General features: G+C 33.1%; 1 protein-coding gene across 2 annotated transcripts; it reads right to left on the bottom strand.

Annotated features, from left to right (window-relative positions):
* Positions 1-1,484: 1,484 nt before the first annotated feature.
* LOC133821154 (uncharacterized) lies at positions 1,485-8,857 on the bottom strand. Of its 2 annotated transcripts, XM_062253625.1 has the most exons (4): positions 8,781-8,857; positions 6,974-7,032; positions 5,737-5,822; positions 1,485-1,799 (listed from the first exon to the last, which is right to left on the bottom strand). In XM_062253625.1, the coding sequence occupies exons 2-4, from the start codon at positions 7,028-7,030 to the stop codon at positions 1,652-1,654; spliced, it is 291 nt and encodes a 96-aa protein (XP_062109609.1). In that variant the 5' UTR covers positions 7,031-7,032; positions 8,781-8,857; the 3' UTR covers positions 1,485-1,651. The 2 variants fall into 2 exon arrangements, with proteins under 2 accessions (XP_062109609.1, XP_062109608.1); XM_062253624.1 differs by lacking the exon at positions 8,781-8,857 and having other exon boundaries at positions 1,488-1,799; positions 6,974-7,297.
* Positions 8,858-23,467: the final 14,610 nt, after the last annotated feature.

Raw genomic sequence — 23,467 nt, 5'->3', positions numbered from 1 at the left:
AATGGTATATATACCAATGATGCCCCCTTATATAAAGAACGCCCTAGACTAATACTTACAAAACATTCGCATAACATAGTTTATAAAAGAATACCATTCATTATCAAAGTCTCAGGGGGACTTGTTTAAAACCATGCAAGTTGGCGCCACAAGTTTTAAAATAAAACATAGATTTTTATGCAAGGTTCAAAGAAACCAAAAAAAAGTTAAATAACTGAGTCCCACTGATAATTTAGGGAAGTCCCTTAAAAACAAAACATAATTTAAATGGCGTTCTACGTTGATCGTTTTTCCGTCCATAGGATTACCCCACGCCACACACCCCATGATGAAAGAACTCCTCACGTCACCACGCGTGCCATAAAGAAATCCTATTTGCTACCTGGAAGGAAAGTAAGGGGGGTGAGCTAAAAGCCCAGTAAGGAAGTACAAACAAATAAGCAAGTAAGAATACAACAAATACAAACACTAACGTTTATCTAAAACATCATGGTATATCATAACATAATCGTAACATATCATCATATCATAACATAATCGTAACATATCATCATATCACAATCATACAGCATACATGATGAGCATGGATCGCTAGTTGTCCATGTCACCCTATGAGGTAAACAAGAGATCACTGGTCCTTGAATAACCTCGGCGCGTCCGCCCTAGGAGTTACGTCTCAATGTCCTTAGTAACTCATTCGATGTATCTGACATCGTAATCTGTTTGATGTATCTAACATCGTAATCTGTTTGATGTATCTGACATCGTAACTGGTTTGATGTATCTAACATCCATACACATATGACATTCAACATATCATCACGTTATGGCATTCATAATTCATAACAATTTATTCACACAACAGTCTTACCATTCATAGCATAAAATCATAGAATCTATCTAACTTCCACTACAAGAAAAAACAGTATTCATAACACTTAAAAACTGCTATCCGGGACTATTGATAGCACTTCTGAAAATGCTAACATAGCCCCTGTTATTAAAAGTCCAGTCTTTTCTATAACAGTTTTTGAATGTTATGTTCGGTGTTATCTTAAACTATTCAATAACACATTTTTAGATGCTATAATATTGAAATAATAACATTTAGATAGAGTTTTTGGTTATAAATTTGAAATTTAATCTTGTACTTTTTTCATAACACTTTTCAACTGTTACATTTGATTATTTTGATAACATTTTTAGTTTGTTATATTATATAAACCATAACGATTTTTTATGCTTATAATATGTTTCTAAATCATAACATATTAAGGTTTTTTATTGTGATAATGGTACTTATAAGTTTTTTGTTTAATTAAAAGATTTTCATTATTGTATTTTGATAAAAAAAAATCAAAATTAATCATAAAATATAATTCTCAATAGATTGATAAACCATAAGTATTACATTAAACAATAACTAATTCAAACTCTAAATGTGTCTATTTCATGAGATCTTAGTTCTAACTTAAATTTGAAAGCATAACATAATAAAGTATTATAATCTTGAACATTTTTTACTTCAAAAATGAAAAACAAAAAATTACAAGATACACAAAAGTAAACCATGCACGAAACTTGCTCCATCCTTCAATTCATCATCCTTTGTGCACTTGTCTTTGTTGTGAGTCCATTTGTTGTGCACTCGTCATATACCTGTTTCCCTTTCTTCCACAGGTCCATGTGTAATCCTCTTTGCAATAAAGCCAGTTGTAGTCCACAAAAGGCCTATTGCTGTCAAGCTTATGTTAAGCTCCGTCTTTAGAGCACTGTAAGCTCCAGTCACATCTACACACCTGTAATATTCAAGTGTAATAATGGAATCACACCAGCAATTACTTAAAGTGGTAATTCTAGGGCTTTTATAAAAAAAAAAACAGAACCAAATTGCCTTGTATTAATTAAAATGTCACAATAGAGTGAAGGTATTGTTCTGTTGAGATTATATATGAAACACCACAAAGAGTACAAAGCATAAACTAAGCACAACGATAGAAGTCAAAGATAAATTCTTAATCTGCATAATTCTTGCTAATTTATTGAGTAAAAAATTCAATTTTGTTAGTAAAAAGGACTTAATTACTAAAATATTAAAATTTTAGGGACTAAGCTGCTAAATTGTAATAAGTAGAGTATTGTTCAAAGACTAATAGAGACAAATACCCAAAGTAAAATCATTATGGTAAGGTTCAAAGAGATATTACCACTCCTAATTCAAGCATTGTGTAAGTTGTCAAACCAAATCCAACTAGAGCATTTTTTCCAAAAGCGCCCTGTGGATACATGCAAATAGATTGTGACAAATGCTCTACAAATTAAAGTAATTCTAATATGATACTTCTAAGAGGACTTATAAAGAGAAATATGTATGTTTCTCAAACATGGAATTTCTAAAATAATTTCCCAACTAAATTCATAATACAATTTCAACTTATATACAGGCCCAGGGAGAAAGCTTGCACTCAAATTAAACAAATGGTCAACTAATATTTAGAGTGCATAATAATGTGGATATAATCATTGGAATGGTGGTATTTAGATTTATGGGTTATCTTGAAGACTGTTTTGTCAAGAAACTTGCCACCCACTACAACAATCACAGGGTTCAAAACATGGCTGCACCTAAAATGCAGATTTGGATATTATGATTTTACATCCAAGCTCTAGAATAGCTGTTGATTACAACTAGGCCTCAACCATATGATTCAAGTGGTTGAGGTAGAAGACACAAAGGAGAATATTACCTGCACAGCTCTTCCACCATCAAGAAATAAAAACGTAGTCCAAATGTAGGTACATTGTAACATTCTCCATTCCAAGTAATCTTGTTTCAAAGACATCAAATTCACTTTAGATGACCCTGAAAGAAAATGGTTTAGAAAATGATCTAGCCACTAATTTTGAGAGCTATGTGTTCACGTTCTCTTCCATTACTTTCCGAAGTTTACTACACTTTACTTAAAGTTATATATTCCAAAAAATTCTAGTACTGTTTCATTCACTTATGGTATATTTTGATGAAATAATTTCCTTTTAAGGAATAATGACCTAATTACTTGAGTTGAGATTATTAAGCTTCTTGCACTTTGATTTAAAATGTGAACACTGCTAGAAAACATTCAGGCAAGGGTTACTTTAGTTTTGATAAGAAAATGTGTGTCCCTGTGGATATGGGACATGCCTAACACATCTAATTGCAATTGTATTGTTCTGAGTTGGTGTGGTGGGGCAGGGAAAGAAGGGCAAGAAATTGTAGAGAAAAAATGTATTAGAATTTTTTTCATAAAAATATGACATAGAATCCTTATCATGGTATATTATTTGGTCTCTGTCTTGATAAATAATTTACTTAAGATAGTATTTCAGGTAATGAAATGTTTAGTGAACCACTAATATCAAAGAAACATTCATTAGAATCAATGTTTTTCTTTGAGGGGCTTATCAGGGATCTAAAATGGCTCTATGATCAACATTCATTCGTTGCATTCATGATTAATTCTAAGTAATCAAATAAAAGGTCAATGGATTTTGAAGCTGGTACAAGAGATATTATTTGATAAAAATTGGCTTTTAGCAAAACAGAACTAATTAAGTGAAGATATAAATCATTCAAAATTTCTCATGGTTTAATCAAAGATTTCATTGGAAATTTTCTTCCATGAATTTTATATGAATGGAACCTTGTTTCTTAATTAGAATCCAGAGAAATTATTGGACACAAAAGTTTTCAATGCCAACATAGAATTAGCAGGAGCATACTTACAAAGCAATGTTTAAAGAAAGTGATAAGAGAACAAACAGTGGTAGAAAAATTACTCTTCGAAACAAATAAACACTTGTGAACAATCATTTAGGCTATGATTTATTTATTCATAGGCTTCTGTGGCCGTTACAAATTTCAATTATATTTATATATTTATTTAGATGAAGATAGAAAGCAAAACATAAATATCACACCAAGACATAATTCTTCCTAAGATATAAATTCAAATGAGCAATTTCTATTTACAACTTTGTCAAACAATTTCTTGTATCTTAAAAGAGAAGGTAAAGAGTATGATCTACATTGTTTTCTACCAAATTTTGTTAGTGCTATGATTTATTTGTGTAGAAAGAGGCTGTGACTTTTGTGGCAAGACAAATGATATTGGTATTGAAAAATATATCTCTACATTTTGTTGACAAAAAACAGCCTGTAAATAATGAAAAATAGCCTTCAATAAGCAGAATTTTAGCGCATAATGACATGTCCTATTATGCATCAATAAGATTGGAAGAGAAGATAATGATTTTAAATGGTTATGGCTACTCTAATTTTGATATGAAAATGTGTCCCTTTAGATATTAGACATGCCTAAGACATCTTATTACAAATTTTAAATTTTATGTTCTGAGGTTGTTTGGTGGGGTTGGGGTTGGGGGCCAAGAAAAATGAACTGGTATTTTATTTTAGGGCAGCTAGATCTGAACTTTGAATCCATAATGATGACTGGTTAGACAATACCATGTGATTCCACAAGGACTATACCTCACTTGACCCCTTCTAGCAAATTTTCGCTATAGTCTTGACCATTCCTTTCAATGCAATAGATATATCTGTCCTATACATCTTATCAAAGACTATTGGTTATAAATACACATATGAATGGGGATCACTACCATCCTAAGTTCTCAAACTCAAAAGTATCACGCTAATTTCATGACTTTTATTTGATTGGAACTTTTTTTTTATGAATATATCATAGACTACTTGTCCCAAGTTCTTGGTCTACATTCTGTTTTGGTATTTTCAGAAACCAAACAGAGTAAAATTCTTGACATAGATTATGATCAGCAATATACTTAGGAAAGTAAAATTAAATTAAGTGTGCCTCATCACGAAGATAGGAGATAGTTTGTTTGTACAAGAAGTCGTCACATAAAAAAAGTGTATATTCTTTTATCAAAGTTATATTTTAATCGAGGATAAAGCCTTTTCTCTAATCATAAACCCTTCTTGCTACTTTTCTCAACCTAATATTCTATGAAATAGTGATTAAAATTTCCTCTCTATTACTGAGCAATAGCGAGGATTTTAAATGTCCTCTCTATAGTTCAGCAATAGAGACAAAGTATTAGCGAGGAAGTTTAATGACAATTTCATTATCGCTATTCGATAGAACAAGGATTTAGAAAGCTTTAGCGAGAAAAAAATTCATCTCTAAAACCCGATTTTGTTATAGTGCCAACACAAAATGATATTTTGGTTTCTTTAAGAAGGAAAAGGACCCTAAAAAGAGAAGCAACTCGGGCAGAGATGCTTGCAATACAACTGAAAAGGACCTCAAAAACTATACAAAAAGATTATTACACCATTTACAAGTATATGTTTTTAACAATCTAATTAATGTACCAATCATCAAACAAACCAAGCAAACACAATTCAATTATAAAATAGTTATACTAGATAAGTCTATATAAAAGCAAACACCATTTTCCCCTAGACTAGCATCTAACCATCTGCCAATATCAATTCAACTAATTCAAAAACGCATGCATGTTTTCTTCCTTATCTCGCCACAGCACACAAATTTCTCAGATCCTACTTCACTAAGACACACAAGTTCTCAACCTTCCGTTATCACCACCGCACACAACAATGATCTCAGAACCTACTTCACTATGGATGAATATTTAAGATATTCAAATTCCTCTAACATTTGCATAATATTAAAACAAAGGTAAAAGGCATACCTCTTGCAAAATGCAAACAAAAGTAAGAGTCTCTCGTGAGAGATTGCTTGCACACCAAGTATTTTGCCTCTTCTCTTGGAGGCAGCCTACCAAAAAAGTTTTTACTATATTACAAAGAGAATAAAAATATAGAGATAGAGACATATATAAGCAATATGACAGCACCAAACAAAAATCTCATTATTTATGATCAAAACCCATACAATCAATATTATATATTTTCACATGAATAAAAGTCTGATAAAATCATATTATAGAATATGCATAAATCAAATCTGTAAAATCCAAATTTCATACACAAAAGCCAACAAAAGGACTAAAGAAAAGGTAATCTAAATCCATATTCTCAAATCACAAACATTAAGTATTAAGCACCATATTCTTACACTTAAAACATCTCTAATTTTTCTCTTTGTATTCTCTTAATTAGAAACAATTCCAACACAAAAAATTATATAAACCTGAACTAAAGGGGAAATGACTTACCTTCATCAGCTGCAGCAAAATAAATTATTAAAAACAAAAGCAACAACACAAACCAAAGAAATAATCTTTAAGGAAAACCAAAAAATTAAAGCCCACTTAAAGGATCTTGACACAACCATAATGTGAAAATATAAGGTTTATTTATAAAAGTTCTAGCAAAAAAAAAAAAACAAACATATTATAGAACAGAAAATATAAATAACCAATATGCAAGAAAACATAAAATTATGTCAAATAATAAAACATAACCAGTCATGTAATGAAAATTTGTTACATAATGATTAAAAATAAATCAAATATCACTTTAACATACATTTTAAATCAAGTTAATGGTACTTTAGTACTTTAGAAAACACAATCAAAACTATGGTTCTTTTAACACATATAAAAACTAAAATGCACTTTAGAACAAATAATAGCAAAATTTTCTTTATTGACTTACTTTCTGATTAAAATTAGCTCAATGAAAGGGCTAACTTAAATATATGTAGGTAGCAAATGAAAATAATACGAAGTCACTCAATTTCTTAATTGAATAGAGATGAAATAGAAAGCTCAACACCTTGAATTTGATCCAAACTAAGTGTAAATTCTTGAGCCAAAAACTTGAGTCTCAAAGAAAATAAAGATGGGATCAAAAGTAAGAGCAAACTCAGTAGGTCATTTCTTCCAATGCTGAGAGTAGATAAACCATATACATAAAAGAATTTCATGATTATAAATGAAGCAAACTTGTATGAAAATATTTCACCTTGAGTTTTCCAATTTCCTTCAAGCTTAACATCACTAGATCAGAGTCTAAGTGCATGCCTGCACAAAGAATTAAGAACAATGTCATCCTAGAAAACATTAAGAAAACTTTCAGCATCACAGATGTACTTACTTCAACAACCATGCAAAAGATAGAAATCAAAGCTAACTAAGTGTTTCTAAGTCATAATACAGTGGCCAAAGTTATAAATAGAAAGTGCAAAAAGTAAGAATTAAGTATTCATCAACCAAGAATGAGACAAATTAAAAGCTTAACTAATATGAGAGGGGCAGGTATATGTCTAAACATTCACAAAGTTTTTTTTACCAAAACAAGCATGTTCATATGAAATGAAAGATACAAATGCTCAAAAGCAGATATGCAATGTTTGAGTGTCAAAAACAGAAAAGAGAAACAATAGCTCCACCACTTGAACCTCATACATGAAAAATTCCTTGTACCGTATTTGCAATTAATGCTAAATGAAAAATAGAACTGAGAGGGCCAATAGAATTGGTCTAATATATTCACTGAAAATACAATGAAAAAAGAAAAGGCAAAAAATGCATAATCCATTAGTCAATCCAAAGTGAAATCCCTATGCATCTCAGCTCACAAATGACTTTCAAAAGCTCAATAATAGCATTTGAATTAGTATGAAATTTGTACAATGAAATTTATTCCTAGTGTTCAAGTTATGTATCTATGTCCCAAAAAAAATAATACAAATTATACAATAAACCACGTATATTGATCATAATACCAACTCAAAATTAGTTAACTAAAACTTGAACACATTCACAAATGAAGTCACGTGATATCTGTGTAAAATGAACCTCTCAGTGGCCTCAGTGCTTTTTCAGAAAGTGAAATTCTTGTGACAGACTTTTGTTCATAATCTGAACACCTCCTAAACAAACAATTATTTCTCAGTTATGATATTAAAGTTGGTTTGCAATTAAATATATAAGAAAAAGATATTGTTGAAATATTCACTGAGGTGAGGAGAACACAAATCTATTCTGACTTTTTCACTAATAATTGTATAGTGGATTTAGTTTCACTTTAAAATATGCCTCAAAATATCTATAAAAAAAAGTGTCAAACACCCACTTTTTCAACAATAAATTTATATGAAAAGACTAACCCACGAAAAAGATCTTTCCCAAATTCATTGTAATCTCTAATAAGAGTTTCAACTTCCAAACCAAGAATCCCAATCACCGTTGAAAAAGGGACCCAAATAAGTAAATTTAGAGCTCAATTTATTAAAAAAAAAACAGAACTCTTAAATAAAAACACTCAATCAAAGACAATTATATTCATTATTCCTCAAAGTTCAACTACTTGAACAAAGTCCCAGTAATTTATATCATCTCATATCCATTGCAATCAACCTCATTTGCTTCAAATTGAACACATCCTCTATCAGAGTGCTAAAATAATCAACTTTCAAAACAACAATGTAATGACACTGAAAAAGAAAAGAAAAGAAACAGCTAGAAATGTAATGTGATGGATTTTGGGATTTCTAGAAACTCACCTTCAAGCTGGTTCTCACTCAAGTCCAAGAAATCAAGCCCCTTTTTTTCCGAAATCCATCTTATTTGGGTAATTTACTGATCTTACCGATTAAGAGGAATTAGCTCCTTTTATACAGAGGATAAGTTAGAAACTAACAGAGCTAACGAAACTGTTAAGAAACAGTAAAATAGAATAAGAAGGCCAAACAACACAAATACACACATATATATATACATATACATTGATGATCTGATATGAAATTGAAATCTAAATTAAAAATTACCTCACAGTTTCGAATACTCTGGCCTGGTTTCGTGCTTCCAGTAGGAGAGTTAGCAAGCGCGCGACTCGTGAGGGAGATGGCTGGGTTCTTGCTTCCAGCAGGAGAGATAGCAAGCACGCGACTCGTGAGGGAGATGCCTAGGTTCTTGCTCCAGCAAGAGAGACAGCAGCGGGAGAGATAAACAGAGAGGGGGGGATGAGAGAATCAACGACTACAGCACGGGCGTGGTCGTGGTGTGCTTCAGTTGCGTGAGTACCGGCGTGAGGGAGGCTTCAGGTGTGTGGTTGTGGTGTGGTTCAATGGCGCGAGGGTTAGAAAGCCGAGAGAATGTGAGAGAGCGAATGAGAGAAAGAGCAAGGGAGAGCGAATGAGAGAAAGACTGAATGAGAGATTAGGGATAAGTTTTGCCGCCGTTGTGGTGTGGTTCAGGCGCTGGTAGAGATTAGGGATTTGAGAGAGAGAGAGAGAGGCATGCGTAGGGATTTCAGATTAGGGATAAGTTTTTTTTTTCATTTGCTGTTCTTTTTGTCAATTTCAGGCGGCAAAAAGAGTTTCATTTGCCGCCTAATTTTTTTTTACCGTGTCTTTTTTTCTCCGTGTCTCCATATCAATAGCACTTCTAAAATTATGTTATATTTTAATGTAATATTTGAGCAAAATTGTTGTAGTGTTCCTTACCTCAGGTCCAAGCTAAAAATTTTCACAATCTTTCAACGAGCCTATATCATAATCAAAATAACACTTCTTAGGTTCATAAAATTACTATCTTTCCCTTTCACACAACTCATGTCTGCATGGGCCATGCACACGTAATATCAGTTACACAAAACATGCAATTATCGCCATAAAAGAATAATGCTCGTTTTACCCATTTTACATGCATGATCGTTTTATAAAAACCACATAGTTGAATATTAAACATAATTTTGGACGTAAAAGTGGAGTTGCATGTAACATGCATACGTGGGAACATTGTGTAATAAAGACGTTTTCAAAAACGATAATTCTACATTTCTTACTTTTATTATTTTAAAATCAATAGACATATTACATGTTTTATTTTTCTTAAAATTTCTAAGTTGATTAAATTTCTCAAAACTTTATTTTATTTTATAAAATTATTTTAGTTTAGCTCAAAAATAAAATATGTGACAAATTTCATTCATAAATCTCAAATTACAAAGAATTAACCAAAAAGCTTGGATTTAATTAAAATGCCTATTTTTATTATGTTCGTGTAGAAAAATAAATTTTATCATTGTGTTACTTAAATGAGGTGAGAAAATATATTTTTAAGTGTGGAAAAATATATTTTTATTTAAATTATTTAAGACTTAGTTTTATGTAACAAAAATCCATATGTGACAATTAAATAACAATTTTTAACCCTTTTAAAACAAACTTTCAGCCACCATTTATTTTCTTCAAAAATCACAAATAAATAGAATCTAAATATTTTTCTCAATCAAAATAAAGGAAAAATCATAACTTATCAAAATATGCATTCATACCATTAAAAATACCATTTTTCAATATTACCATAACTTAGGAAAAATAATTTGTTCCAAAAACTTATCAAATTCATCTTAGTGAAACTCACTTCATATTTTCTTACAAAAATTCCAGCAACTATTTTTATCATTTAAAATCATCATATTCAATTTAAAAGCTCATATTTTCTCAAAAATCAATAAAAGTTCTGTAGGTAATTATTTGAGTAAAATATCACTTTAATGAGACTTAAAATCCCCTTTTTAATTTCATAAAATTAACATAACATCAAGGACATTACTTATGCATGCAAATCATCTTTTTATCAACTTTTACCCAATTATTTACAAAAAATCAGCAAGCTTAATTTCTCATGAAACTCATCTTTTATCCCAAAAATTTCACATAAAATCATACATGTCCAAAATCTCATCATACTCTTATTATATACATGATTCTAATATTACTAACATATTCACATGAAATCTTATAAAACCATTTTTTTCTATTCCATTGAATCTACACATGAAATCCAACAAAACACTAACAATAACAATAACATACATTAATTCATAAGCACCATATTCACATATGCCTTTATATTAACCTAACATGTTTCTATCATTATTTTCATGCATCTTATAATTTATTCATTCACAATATAACATGCATCCTATCAAAATTTCATGGATCCAAATATCAAGATTGCCAATTATCATTTTACCCATATTACATAGGTCCTAAAACATGGATCTAATATATTGAAAATCATACAACATCAAACAAAATATCAAGACAATCCATAGGTATGCCTAGGCCGAAACCCCATATTTGCATTCATAAATTACCACTAATCATTATACATAGAAAAATCAACATCATAACCCTTTTATACATTAACACTACAACAAATGCAGGTAGTTGCGGTGAGGTCATTAGCCGCGGGCTCAGTCCGCCGCCATTGTAGAGGTTATTAGCGGCGGACTAGGATATTCCGCCGCTAATAATATTTAATAAAAGTAAAATATAAATATGGATATTTATATTTTATTAGCGGCGGACAGTCCGCCGCCAATACCCATAATAAAAAAGCCCGGGAATTTTTCATTTATTATTAGCTGCGGATAATCACTATTATTAGCTGCGGACTACCTGCCGCTAATAATATTAGCCGCGGGTATTTACTATTATTAGCCGCGGACGGCCCGCCGCTAATAATATTAGCGGTGGGTAATTACTATTATTAGTCGCGGACTACCCGCCGCTAATAATAATATTAGCCGCGGGGACTAATAATAGCAGCGGGCCCCACTGCTAATGCTCTTGAGCAGTTTAAATTTTCCATGCATCCCTTCTTCTTCCTCGCGTCTCGCATCCCTTCTTCAACCGTTCTCTCTTATTCATCTCCAACGTTTCTTCACAGTTGCAGAGAAAAACATCCGAGACAAGTAAGTTTCTTGAGAAAACTTAAACCATTTTCTTCTTCGTTGAGTTCTTCAATATGATTCTGAGTCTTACATCTTCTCTTAATCATTCTTAGTCTCATTGTCTCTGTTCTTTCTTTCTCTGTCAAATATGTCCAAGTTTAGGGCTCTCTGCTCGGACTGCAATCTGATTCTCTCTGGTTTAGCTGCTTTCTACAAAGGTAAGCAAGCAAACTCCATTTTCATATTCTAATTCTCAGATTAATTTGTTAATTTATATTTTAAATCTCTGAGATTATTATTTGAACAGATTCTTTTATTATTATTATTATTTGTAAAAAATGCTAATATTGATTGATATTATTAATAATGATTGCTTTTTCCATGGAAAATGTGTTGATATTTGCCTACTTTTTACGTTCATATTTCTTGTTCCACGTATTATTGTTAGATTTTTTATTTGGTGCTTCTTAGATTTTTTAAAAAATTTTGCTCATATATGTTAGTGAGACAGCTATTGAGAGATTTAGGAAAGGTCTTATTCTCCTATCTCTTGCACTATATTTACAAAATGAAGACAGGAAAAAAAAAAGCTTTTGGATTGAGATTGTGTGTGTTGTTTAAGGTCGGGGGATTGAGATTGTGGGTGGACCGGGGGCATGGGTTTGGGGTTGTGATGTCAGGAGGTTTCGAGGTTGGGGTTGTGGCTGAGTGATGAGGTTGGTAGGGTTCGCGGTTGGGGTTGGGGCAATTTTTTGTAGCAATTTTCTGAGTCTCTGTATTGAACTTGTTTTATACAGAAAATATAATGTAATGATTTTTTATGACATTAATTTTATTTTGTGATTGTAGATAATTTTTTAACTATGTAACTGTGTCAAATTATTTAAAAATTTAGCAATTAGTTGTTTAAGTTTGTGATTTTTTTTATTTTGCATCCATACATGACATGGAAGGTTTCATTGAAGACCAAGAAATTAAAAAAGAGAAAAATGAAGAATATAGATGAAAGTTATTTGTTTCTTCTATTTTAGACTTTATGTGTATTAGATTATTATCTGTAAATTTTGTGTATAAGGTTTCAAATATTGTATTGTGGAAATATTAATTATATTTCATAAAAGTATAAAAAATTAAGAATAAATATAGAAATTGATAATTATATTTCATAAAAGTATAAAAAATTAAGAATAAATAATTATATATATAATAAATTATTTGTTGATTAATTTTTAATAATTTAATGAATTAAATAATAAAAGTTTGATATAATATTATCTAAATAAATAATTTAATTTAATTTGTTTATTGAATAATATTTTTAAATATAAATTACATGAATATAGAAATTGATAATAATATTTAATAAAAGTATAAAAAAATTAAGAATAAATAATTATATAAATAATAATTTAATTTTTGATTAATTTTTCATAATTTAATTTATTAAATTATAAAATTTTGATATATTATTATTTAATTAAATAATTTAATTTAATTTGTTTATTGAATAATATTGTTTAATATAAATTACATTAATATAAAAATTGATAATTATATTTAATAAAATTATAAAAAATTATGAATAAATAATAATTTATTTTTAATTATTTTTTATCAATTTAATTAATTAAATAATATCTAATTAAATTATATAATTTAATTTGTTTATTGAATAACATTATCCAATATTAAATAGTTATAAATTACATGAATATAGAAATTGATAATTATATTTAATAAAAGTATAAAAAATTATGAATAAAAAATTATATAAATAATAACTTATTTTTTGATTAATTTTTAATAATTTAATGAATTAAATAATAAATGTTTGATATAATATTATCTAAATAAATAATTTAATTTAATTTGTTTATTGAATAATATTATCTAATATTAAATAGTTATAAATTACATGTATATAGAAATTAATAATAATATTTAATAAAAGTAGAAAAAATTAAGAAAAAATAATTATTTAAATAATAATATAATTTTTGATTAATTTATAATAATTTAATGAATCAAATAATAAGAGTTTGATATAATATTATCTAAATAAATAATTTAATTTAATTTGTTTAATTTAATTTCTATTCATGTCAAGTTTTTATTTCATATATTTGTTGGTAGCTTTCATTTATATCAACAATAATAAATTTCTTTATATTTTTTTATGTAACTTATCCATATCATATTTTATACTTTCATAAACTTAATTCCTAGAATTTAGTTACTCAATGTAATTGATTTTATTATTTTAATTTAAATCAAACAAGTGCATGCATTTTAAGCACTTGCAAAAGTTAGATTAATAAATTGACTAAAATAAATATACTTGTGTATGTCATTGTTGTAAGTGGTATAGAAACACTTGTTTTATGCTAGCTACTTTTGTGCTCTCTGTTTTAATCATCTTCAATGGTGTATTTTATACTTATTTGCAATGTAATGCCTAACCAACATATTGCATTTTTTTTATACTTAGTTTTATATTATTTTGGTTTGAATTTTTCTCGTGTATCTTTTGGTATTAATTTTTTTTTATCAGGACAGCGACACACCCACGACCCCGACACACACACGACCTTGGCACACCCTCAACAGGTGTGGATATATTTTTTGTAATTAATATCTTTTGTATTTTTTGAATAATTTATTTTGTATTTGTTTAGTGTATAATATTTGAGTTTTGAGTCATTTAGTTAGTATCCTTGTTATGTAAATCTTGACATCTATTGTTAAGATATATGTGTTTGTTCTTACTTTATTTTTTAATCTTGGTATGTAAATAATTATAGGACTGTTTTGGTTAAAAACAAATTTAAGTGATAATTTAAATTAATTTATAAAATATAATAATAGATGATTTATTATTAAGTAAAATATAGTGTTTTTGTTAATATTGAATAAAGAAGATTTAAACTTGATCATAAGACTCGTGAAATAGCTGAGTGGTTCATACTTGAGAATTCTCCTGAAATTGAGCCTTATTTAGAGTAAGTTTATTCTCTTATAAATTAGAACATGTGTGGTTATTATCATTTTTTTTGTTATCAAGAATCGTAACACTATTCTAATTAACAGCGAACACCTACAAGAGATTAAACAAAAATACCCAGATGGTGATCATGATCGTTTGCATAGGAAAAATTTCCGTTCGTGGTTTCATAAAAAGGTAGCTTTGAACTTTGAACTTTGAACAATGATTTTATTAATGATATATTTTGTGAATCTAATATCATTCTATGTATTTAGATATATGACCTGCACAAGCTTGGGTCTTTGGATAACGGTGCTGAACTGTTAGCTTTAGCATCTGGGTCAGATCATTTGTCAACCTTTTACCAAGGTTGCATAGTCAATGGTGTTCGATTTATTGCACACGATCGAGACAAAAAGTGCACCACACAGAATAGTGGAGTGTTTGCTGCCGGAACAGAATGTTTTAATTTTTACGGCACGCTTGAAGAAGTGGTGATACTTTCTTTCACTGGTGCATATTCAGTGGCATTATTTCGGTGCAAATGGTTCAATACAAATCCAAGAATGAAGAAAACAATCATTGAAAATAATGTCACCAGTATAAACGTCAATGGTGAATGGTACAAAGATGAGCCGTACATACTTTCTACTCAAGCTAAGCAAGTTTTCTATCTCGATGATTCACTTAGAGGTCGTGATTGGAAAGTTGTAGAAGATGTGAATCATCGACAGATTTGGGACATTAAGGACAATTCTGATGAGGTTAATGATGTTATTGATGTTGTACATGAAACAAGTTCATCAAATTTTTTGTTGACTGTGGACCTCGAAGAGTTGATTATGCAATCTGATCAACCTGTTGCATATGTTGGAGCTGATGAAGATGGTGACGATGAAGCTGATATGTCAGAACATGAGGACGTTGCAGATGCAAAAGATGAATTGGTTGTTGAACTTTGTGAAGATGAAAATGTGTCTCCGATTACTGATGGAAATGATAGTGATTACTCTGTTTAGTTTTTTTTCTATTTGTGTAACAGAACTATGTATTTAAATATAATGAAGTGTTTTTTTGTAATTATAATATAAGATATTTGAGCTTTGTGAAGATGAAAATGTATCTCCGATTACTGATGGAAATGATAGTGATTACTCTGTTTAGTTTTTTCTATTTGTGTAACGGAACTATATATTTAAATATAATGAAGTTTTTTTTTTGTAATTATTATTATTATGAATTCAATGTGATATACTTCTATTTAATGCTAATTACTAACTAATAAATTTTAAACTGAAGTATAATGTCAGCTGATATAGCTACTTATCATGGCAGAGATGGTGGGGGTCAAAACCCGCCAGATCCTTCTAGGGTACCAACATCTTGCGAGTCAGGTTAAATATTGCATATCAAAATTATTTTTAGAAATTATATTGTTAGATAAATATAACATCAATACTAATACTGATTATTGTTAATAAATTTTAAAGCCCCGTCGACGAGAAGAAAAGGTCGTGGCCCTGCTAGTAATAATGTTCTTGAAGAACGAAGGAAAAAAGCTGGGAAACCATTGGATCTAGAGCTTGATCCTGTGACCAACAAAGTGGTTGGGCAGGAGGATCAAGCTTTTATTCGCATGTTGGGAACTCTAGTTTCCATGTTGTGTCCGGGGCATTATTTGGATTTTGCTGATGTACCTCAACAGTTTAAGGATCAAGTGCTTGATCATATGAGGGTAAAAAAATTACAAATCTTGTACTTTTCATTATTTAATTCCATTATTTACAAGTTATCTAATATTTTTTTTCCTAATGCAGTATTACTATAATATAGACGGTCATCCACAACGTGAGTCAGTTCTGGCAACTCTCAACAAGGAGATGGGGGAAAGATATCGCGAGAGAAAGAACTATAGACATAGACACTTCAAAAATCATTATGCTGGACCAGAAGATTTGGAGAATGTCCTCTCTAAGCCACCTAACCATTGCACTAAGGAGGCTTGGCAGCTTATTTGTGAAATGTTTTTGAGCGAAAGATTTTTGGCTCGTTCCGCTAAAAATCAAGCAAATAGAAGACAAATGAAGTATGTAACAACACAAGGCACAAAGTCATTGGCAGCTAAGCGTCACGAATATGTAAGTGAAGATGTTAATTTAATTTTATAAAATAACACATTCTGAAACATTTTGTTTACATTTGTATAGGAGAACCCGGATGTGCATGTTGTTGATACTTGGAGGGATGCTCATATGAGAAAATCGACAAAATCTTTTGTCAATAAGGCAGCTCAACAAGATTATGTAAGTGAATAGTATTGTTTTCTTGTTTCTAATTTTTGTTTATAATGTTATCTTTATACAGGAAAAAATGGCGGCTGAGGTTGAGAGGTCACAGAATGAGAGGCAAAGTCAACAGCAGAGTGAGGCATCTCTAAATGTATCTGGTGTTGATTCGTCCCAGGTCGATCAATACGAGATACTAAGTAAAGTACTCGGGGAGAGATCTGACTACCAAAGAGGAGTGGGTTATAGGGCGAAAGGGAAGGCAAAAAGGACATCCTCTAGCTCTACAGATCAAAGTCAGTCCCAAGCAAATACTGCTGCTTCGCCTAATGAAGATATGAGAGTTATGGCTTTGCTGGTGAAGGCAATTCGTGAGACGTTTGAGACTTCGACAACTGTGCATCCCAGTAAACTGTATAACCCAATGTTTGACAGTTTTCTGCAGAGGCATTTGCCACCACAATCCGAAGGTGCTTCGTCTTCTCAGTCTCCGTCACAGCAGTATCAGCCTCCGTCACAGCAGTATCAACCTCCTTCATAACAGTATCAGCCTCCTTCACATCAGCAGTATCAGCCTCCTTCACAGCAGCAGTTCCAGCCTCCTTCACCGTATCCGCCGCAGCAGCTGTACCAGCCTCATCCAATGTATCCGCCACATATGTCGTCGCAACAACCTCCTCAATATCAAAACCAATACATTTTTGGACCCCATTCTCAGTCTCCTCCACAATATTTTAGTTTTACCGATTTTCCAGGAGGATCGATGCAGCCTCCGCCACAGCCACAGCCTCGAGATCTGTTTGGGGACCTCACGCTCGGACGATCATCACAACCACCATATATTCCTTCACCGCCACCGCCACGGCCGCCACAGCCACCGCCACCGCCATCGTCATAGCCATCATCCTCACAGCCAGACCAAAATGTTGAAGATGAGGACAATTTCAATATTAATCTTAATGACTTTCTTTAGTTACTAGTTTATATATTTGGACTGAATTAATACTTTATTTATTTTTAATGACTATAGTGATATTTACTAGGTTGATAAATATTAAAATTATTTATATTAATTTTAATGTTAGTTATGTTTAAATTAATTAAATGTTTATTTTTATTAAATTATATTATAAATTATTTTAAAAAATAATTAAATTTAATAAATATTAATTTATTAATTTATTTAAAATTTAATTTAAAAAAAATTATAAATACAATAATAGCGGCGGACCCCGCGGCTAATATTAATGTCTCGGACATAGTTATTAGTGGCGGAACCTGCCGCTAATGTCCGTTGCTAATAATTGCTTATTAGCGGTGGGTGTGTCAGTCCGCCGCTAATAATCATTATTAGCGACACTTTTTTAGGCGCGGGGTATTAGCGGCGGAGGCCCGCCGCTAAAGCCTATTAGCGGCGGACGTGGCATTTATTAGCGGCGGAGTCCGCCGCCGCTAATAATGAAATTTGTTGTAGTGTAAACCATGATACCCTTCATGCAAATCAAACAACTTATTATCAACAAGATATCAAGAACACAAAGTACCCATTTTTTTCTACCCAAAACATGAATCCCCTTTTAACCATAATCCCTCTAATAATCTATTCATCAAAACCATCACAAAATTTAGGGAGGGATTTCAATACCTCTTCTTGATAGAAAATCAAGAATCAAATCCAACTAAGAGTCCAATAATCATCCTTGCTCAAACCCTAGGGGGTTGTATATTTTGAATAATCAAGATGAAGAAGAAGATGAACAAGGTTAGAGACAACCCAATAATAATACTAGATTAATCATAAGGAAAACAACCAAAAACCTTACCCTAGCTTGAACCCTTTTTTCTTCTTCTTCTTCCTTTCTTTCTTCTCCTCCTTCTCTCTCTAGGTCACGCCCTCTCTCTCTCTCTCTTCTCTTTATAATTCGGCAGCCCCAAGAGCATAATGCTCTTCCATTTTTCCCATTCCCTCTTTATCCTAATTTTCCCATAATGACTCAATAAAAGAAAAAGGTAACTTTCCTATTCTCTTCCAAGATTTGTCTTAATTCATATTTATCTAATTATATCACAATAGGTGGAAAAAAAATAAAAGATGATCACTTCCTTTCCCAAAATAACATTATCACCTTATCTTTTTTTTTTAATTTATTTTATCTTAAAAAAATTTATGGAAATAAGATGATAACTATAATTGACCCAAATACAATAAAAATCTCAATCTTCCTTTCCCATTTAGGTTCACACGTCCAAACCTCTCCATTTCCCTTTTCTTTTTCTTTTTTTTTTATAAATTAATTCAAATAAAATCTAAAATAAGGAAATATAAAGTGTGTAGAAAATCTACACATGTGTACCATGCTACCATGCACTAGCACACACTAAATCACTAGGGTGCATCACTATCTACCATGCACCTTAGTGCATTCAACCAAATCTCACATAATTACCTCAATTGTCACACTTATTTAAAATGTAACACTAATAGTAAAATAAACATGTTACACAATTATTCACTTATTAAATTAATTAACCAAACAAACAATCTACAAATTTAAATTCAAAAGATTATACCAAACAATTCTAATAATTAAATAAAATAATAAACAATCAAATAAAACAAATAATCAACCAAATAAAATAACAACACTTAAATAAAACAATTCATCACACTTAACATTTAAATAAAATAAATCACAAAAATTTTAATAATCTAAGAAATTTTTTTTTGGTGCACTACACCTTAATATCCTATGAGTGTGACCATAGGTTATTAAATTAAGAGAGATTGCAAAAATAAAGAGAAATATAACATTTTGAACGAAATAGATCTTTATATGATGGAATTCAAAAGTAGACAAAATAGTACTAATAAACAATCATGGTTACAGGCAACATCCTTCCTATACTATTGGTAGTAAGGTCTTAGGTGTTCTCCATTCCATGCCCGCGGTACCAGGCTCCCATCCAATCTCGCTAGCTTGCAAACACTAGGTCGAATGACTGATTCTATCTGGTATGGTCCTTTCCAATTTGGCCCGAGCACGCCAGCTGCTGGATCTCGTGTTGCCAAAAATACGCGTCTCAACACCAGATCTCCCACACTGAACTTTCGATCTCGAACCCTCTTGTTGAAGTACCTGGTAGCTCGTTGCTGGTAGTCAGCGTTCCTCAACTGAGCTTCGTTTCTTCTTTCATCAATCAAGTCTAAGGTTTCTTCGAGCTGAGTTTGGTTCGAGCTTTGATCATAAATGTGAGTTCGTATTGTTGGGATTTCGACCTCGATAGGCAGCATAGCTTCGCAACCGTATGCTAGTGAGAACGGGGTATGTCCCGTTGATGTTCAAGCTGTAGTCCTATATCCCCATAGGACTTGGGGAAATTTTTCGGACATCGTCCCTTTCCTTCCTCCAACTTTTTCTTTAGTGAACTCTTGAGAGTTTTGTTTACAGCTTCGACCTGGCCATTCGCCTGAGGATGAGCCACTGACGAAAAACTCTTTATTATTCCATTCTTCTCACAAAAGTTGGTAAACAAGTCGCTATCGAACTGGGTTCCGTTATCGGATACAATTTTCCTCGGCATCCCATATCGGCATACGATGTTTTTTACCACGAAGTCAAGGACCTTTTTGGAAGTTATTGTTGCCAACAGTTCAGCCTCCGTCCACTTTGTGAAGTAATCCACGGCGACTACAACATATTTCACACCGCCCTTGCCAGTTGGGAGAGAGCCTATGAGGTCGATTCCCCATCCTGCGAATGGCCATGGGGAAGTCAACATGGTCAGCTCGGATGGTGGAGCTCGAGGAATCGTGGCGAATCTCTGGCATTTTTTGCATTTCTTTACGAACTTGAAAGAATCCGATTTAATGGTAGGCCAGAAATATCCTTGGCGTATGATTTTCTTGGACAGGCTATGCCCCCTGGTATGGTCTCCACAGAACCCTTCATGAACTTCTTCAATGATCTTCTTGGCTTCGGGTGGAGTTAGGCACTGAAGTAATGGCATGGAATACCCCCTTCTATACAGTTTTCCGTCCAAAATGGCGTAATGGGGAAGTTGATACATTAACTTTCGAGCCTGGTTCCGATCTTTAGGAAGGACTCCGGTCTCGAGATATTCAACTATCGGGGTCATCCAAGCAGGCTCGGACTCAATCATACACACGTCTTCCTCCTCTGGCTCGTTAATGCTTGGTGCCGAGAGGTGTTCTATGGGTACAATGTTTAGTTCATCATTCTCGGCGGAGGTAGCGAGCCGAGCTAAGGAATCTGCATTTGAGTTCTTCTTGCGGGGAACTTGTTCGATTGCATAAAACTCGAAATGTTCCAATGCGGATTTTGCCTTCTCTAAGAAAGCTGCCATTTTTGTGCCACGAGCCTGGTATTCTCCCAAGATTTGATTAACCACAAGCTGGGAGTTGCTGTAGCAATGTATTGCTTTAGCTTTGAGCTCTTTGTCTATGCGAAGTCCCGCCAGTAAAGCCTCGTATTAAGCCTCGTTATTCGATGCTTTGAAGCTGAATCTTAAGGCGGAATGAAATCTGCTCCCTACGGGGGTAATCTAAATGACCCCTGCCCCCGATCCATTTTCATTAGATGAACCATCGACGTAAAGTTTCCACAACTCGTGGGTCGAGGTTATAACTTCGTCATTGGTCATGCCAGTACATTCCACTATAAAGTCTGCCAATGCCTGTGCCCTAATGGTCATCCTTGGGTGGTAGGTGATCTCGAATTGTCCGAGTTCAACCGCCCATTTAAGAAGTCGACCTGAAGCCTCCGGTTTAGACAGGACTTGCCTAAGTGGTTGATCAGTCAAGACATGGATGGGGTGTGCCTGAAAGTAGGGTTGAAGTTTACGAGATGAATGAATTAAGCTGAGAGCCAACTTCTCCATCAAGGGGTATCTCGACTCTGCCCCCAGTAACCTTTTGCTGATGTAATAGACGGGTCTCTGTACCTTCTCTTCTTCTCGAACGAGCACTGCACTTATTGCGTGTTCGGTGGTGGAAAGGTATAGGTACAGTACTTCCCCCGTAACAGGTTTTGATAAGATGGGGGGTTCTGTAAGGTGCTTTTTATGCTCCTAGAAGGCCAGCTCGCACTCCTCCGTCCATTCAAATTTCTTGCCTCCCCTCAAAAGGTTGAAAAACGGAAGACAACGGTCTGTAGATTTTGATATGAACCTACTTAGGGCCGCCATCCTGCCGGTCAAACTTTGGACATCCTTGTGTCTTCGGGGTGAGGGCATGTCAATCAGGGCCAGGATCTTGTCAGGGTTGGCCTCTATTCCACGAGCGTTCACGATAAAGCCCAGGAATTTTCCTGAAGATACGCCGAAGGTGCACTTATGAGGATTTAGTTTCATGTTATACTTCCGGAGCACGCCAAAGCATTCTTCGAGGTCATCAGCATGGTTATTGTTAAGTTGAGACTTGACAAGCATGTCGTCAACGTAAACTTCCATGTTGTTCTCTATTTGTTCTGAAAACATCATATTTACGAGCCGCTGGTATGTGGCCCCAGCATTTTTGAGCCCAAATGGCATGACATTATAGCAGTATAGCCCCTTATCCGTTATGAAGCTCGTATTTTCCTGGTCGGGGGCATGCATGGGAATCTGGTTATATCCAGAATAGGCATCCATGAACGACATCAGTCCATGCCCTGCCGTTGCATCCACGAGCTGGTCAATCCTCGGTAATGGAAAACAGTCCTTCGGGCAAGCTTTGTTGAGGTCTGAATAGTCAATACAAGTTCGCCACATCCCATTAGGTTTTGGGACCAACACCAGATTGGCTACCCAGTCAGGGTAAAAAGCATCCCTAATGAATCAGTTTGCTTTTAACCTATCGACCTCCTCCTTGAGTGCCTTTTTTCTGTCATCATCCAGCTGTCTTCGCTTTTGTTGCTTCGGAGGGAAGCTTTTGTCAATATTTAGGGCGTGGCTTGCTATGTTCGGACTTATTCCTGCCATGTCCGAATGTGACCATGCGAAGACGTCCTAGTTTCTCTTCAAAAAGCAAATTAGTTGCTATTTGGCTTCTTTCTGGAGGTGTTTTCCAACCTTTACTTTTTTCGAGGGATCGGACTCTTCGAGCTGAATCTCTTCAAGCTCTTCTAAGGGTTCGAGGTTAGCTTTCTCCTCAACCCTTGGATCGATTTCTTCATCAATTTGTAAGACTATCTCGTCTTTACTTTGAACAATGACGAGTGCTTGTGCACTCGTCTGTTTCTTTCCTCTTAAGGAAATGCTGTGGCATTCCCTTCTAGCTAACTGATCTCCCTTCAACGTCCCGATGCCGCTAGGGGTCGGGAACTTAATGGCCAGATGCCTTACAGACGAGGCTGCCCCCAGCCCAACCAGGGCGGGTCTTCCGAGCAGCACGTTGTAGGCCGAAGGCAGGTCTACTACCACGAACTCCATCATCTTGGTTGTTGAGACTGGGTAGTCTCCCAAGGTCACGGGGAGTTTGATGGACCCCATGCAGGCGGTTCC

Source organism: Humulus lupulus, chromosome 3 (assembly GCF_963169125.1).
Source record: "Humulus lupulus chromosome 3, drHumLupu1.1, whole genome shotgun sequence".
NCBI lineage: Eukaryota > Viridiplantae > Streptophyta > Magnoliopsida > Rosales > Cannabaceae > Humulus > Humulus lupulus.
Note: the sequence above shows the minus strand (reverse complement) of the source record. Positions and strands in the feature narration are given on the sequence as shown.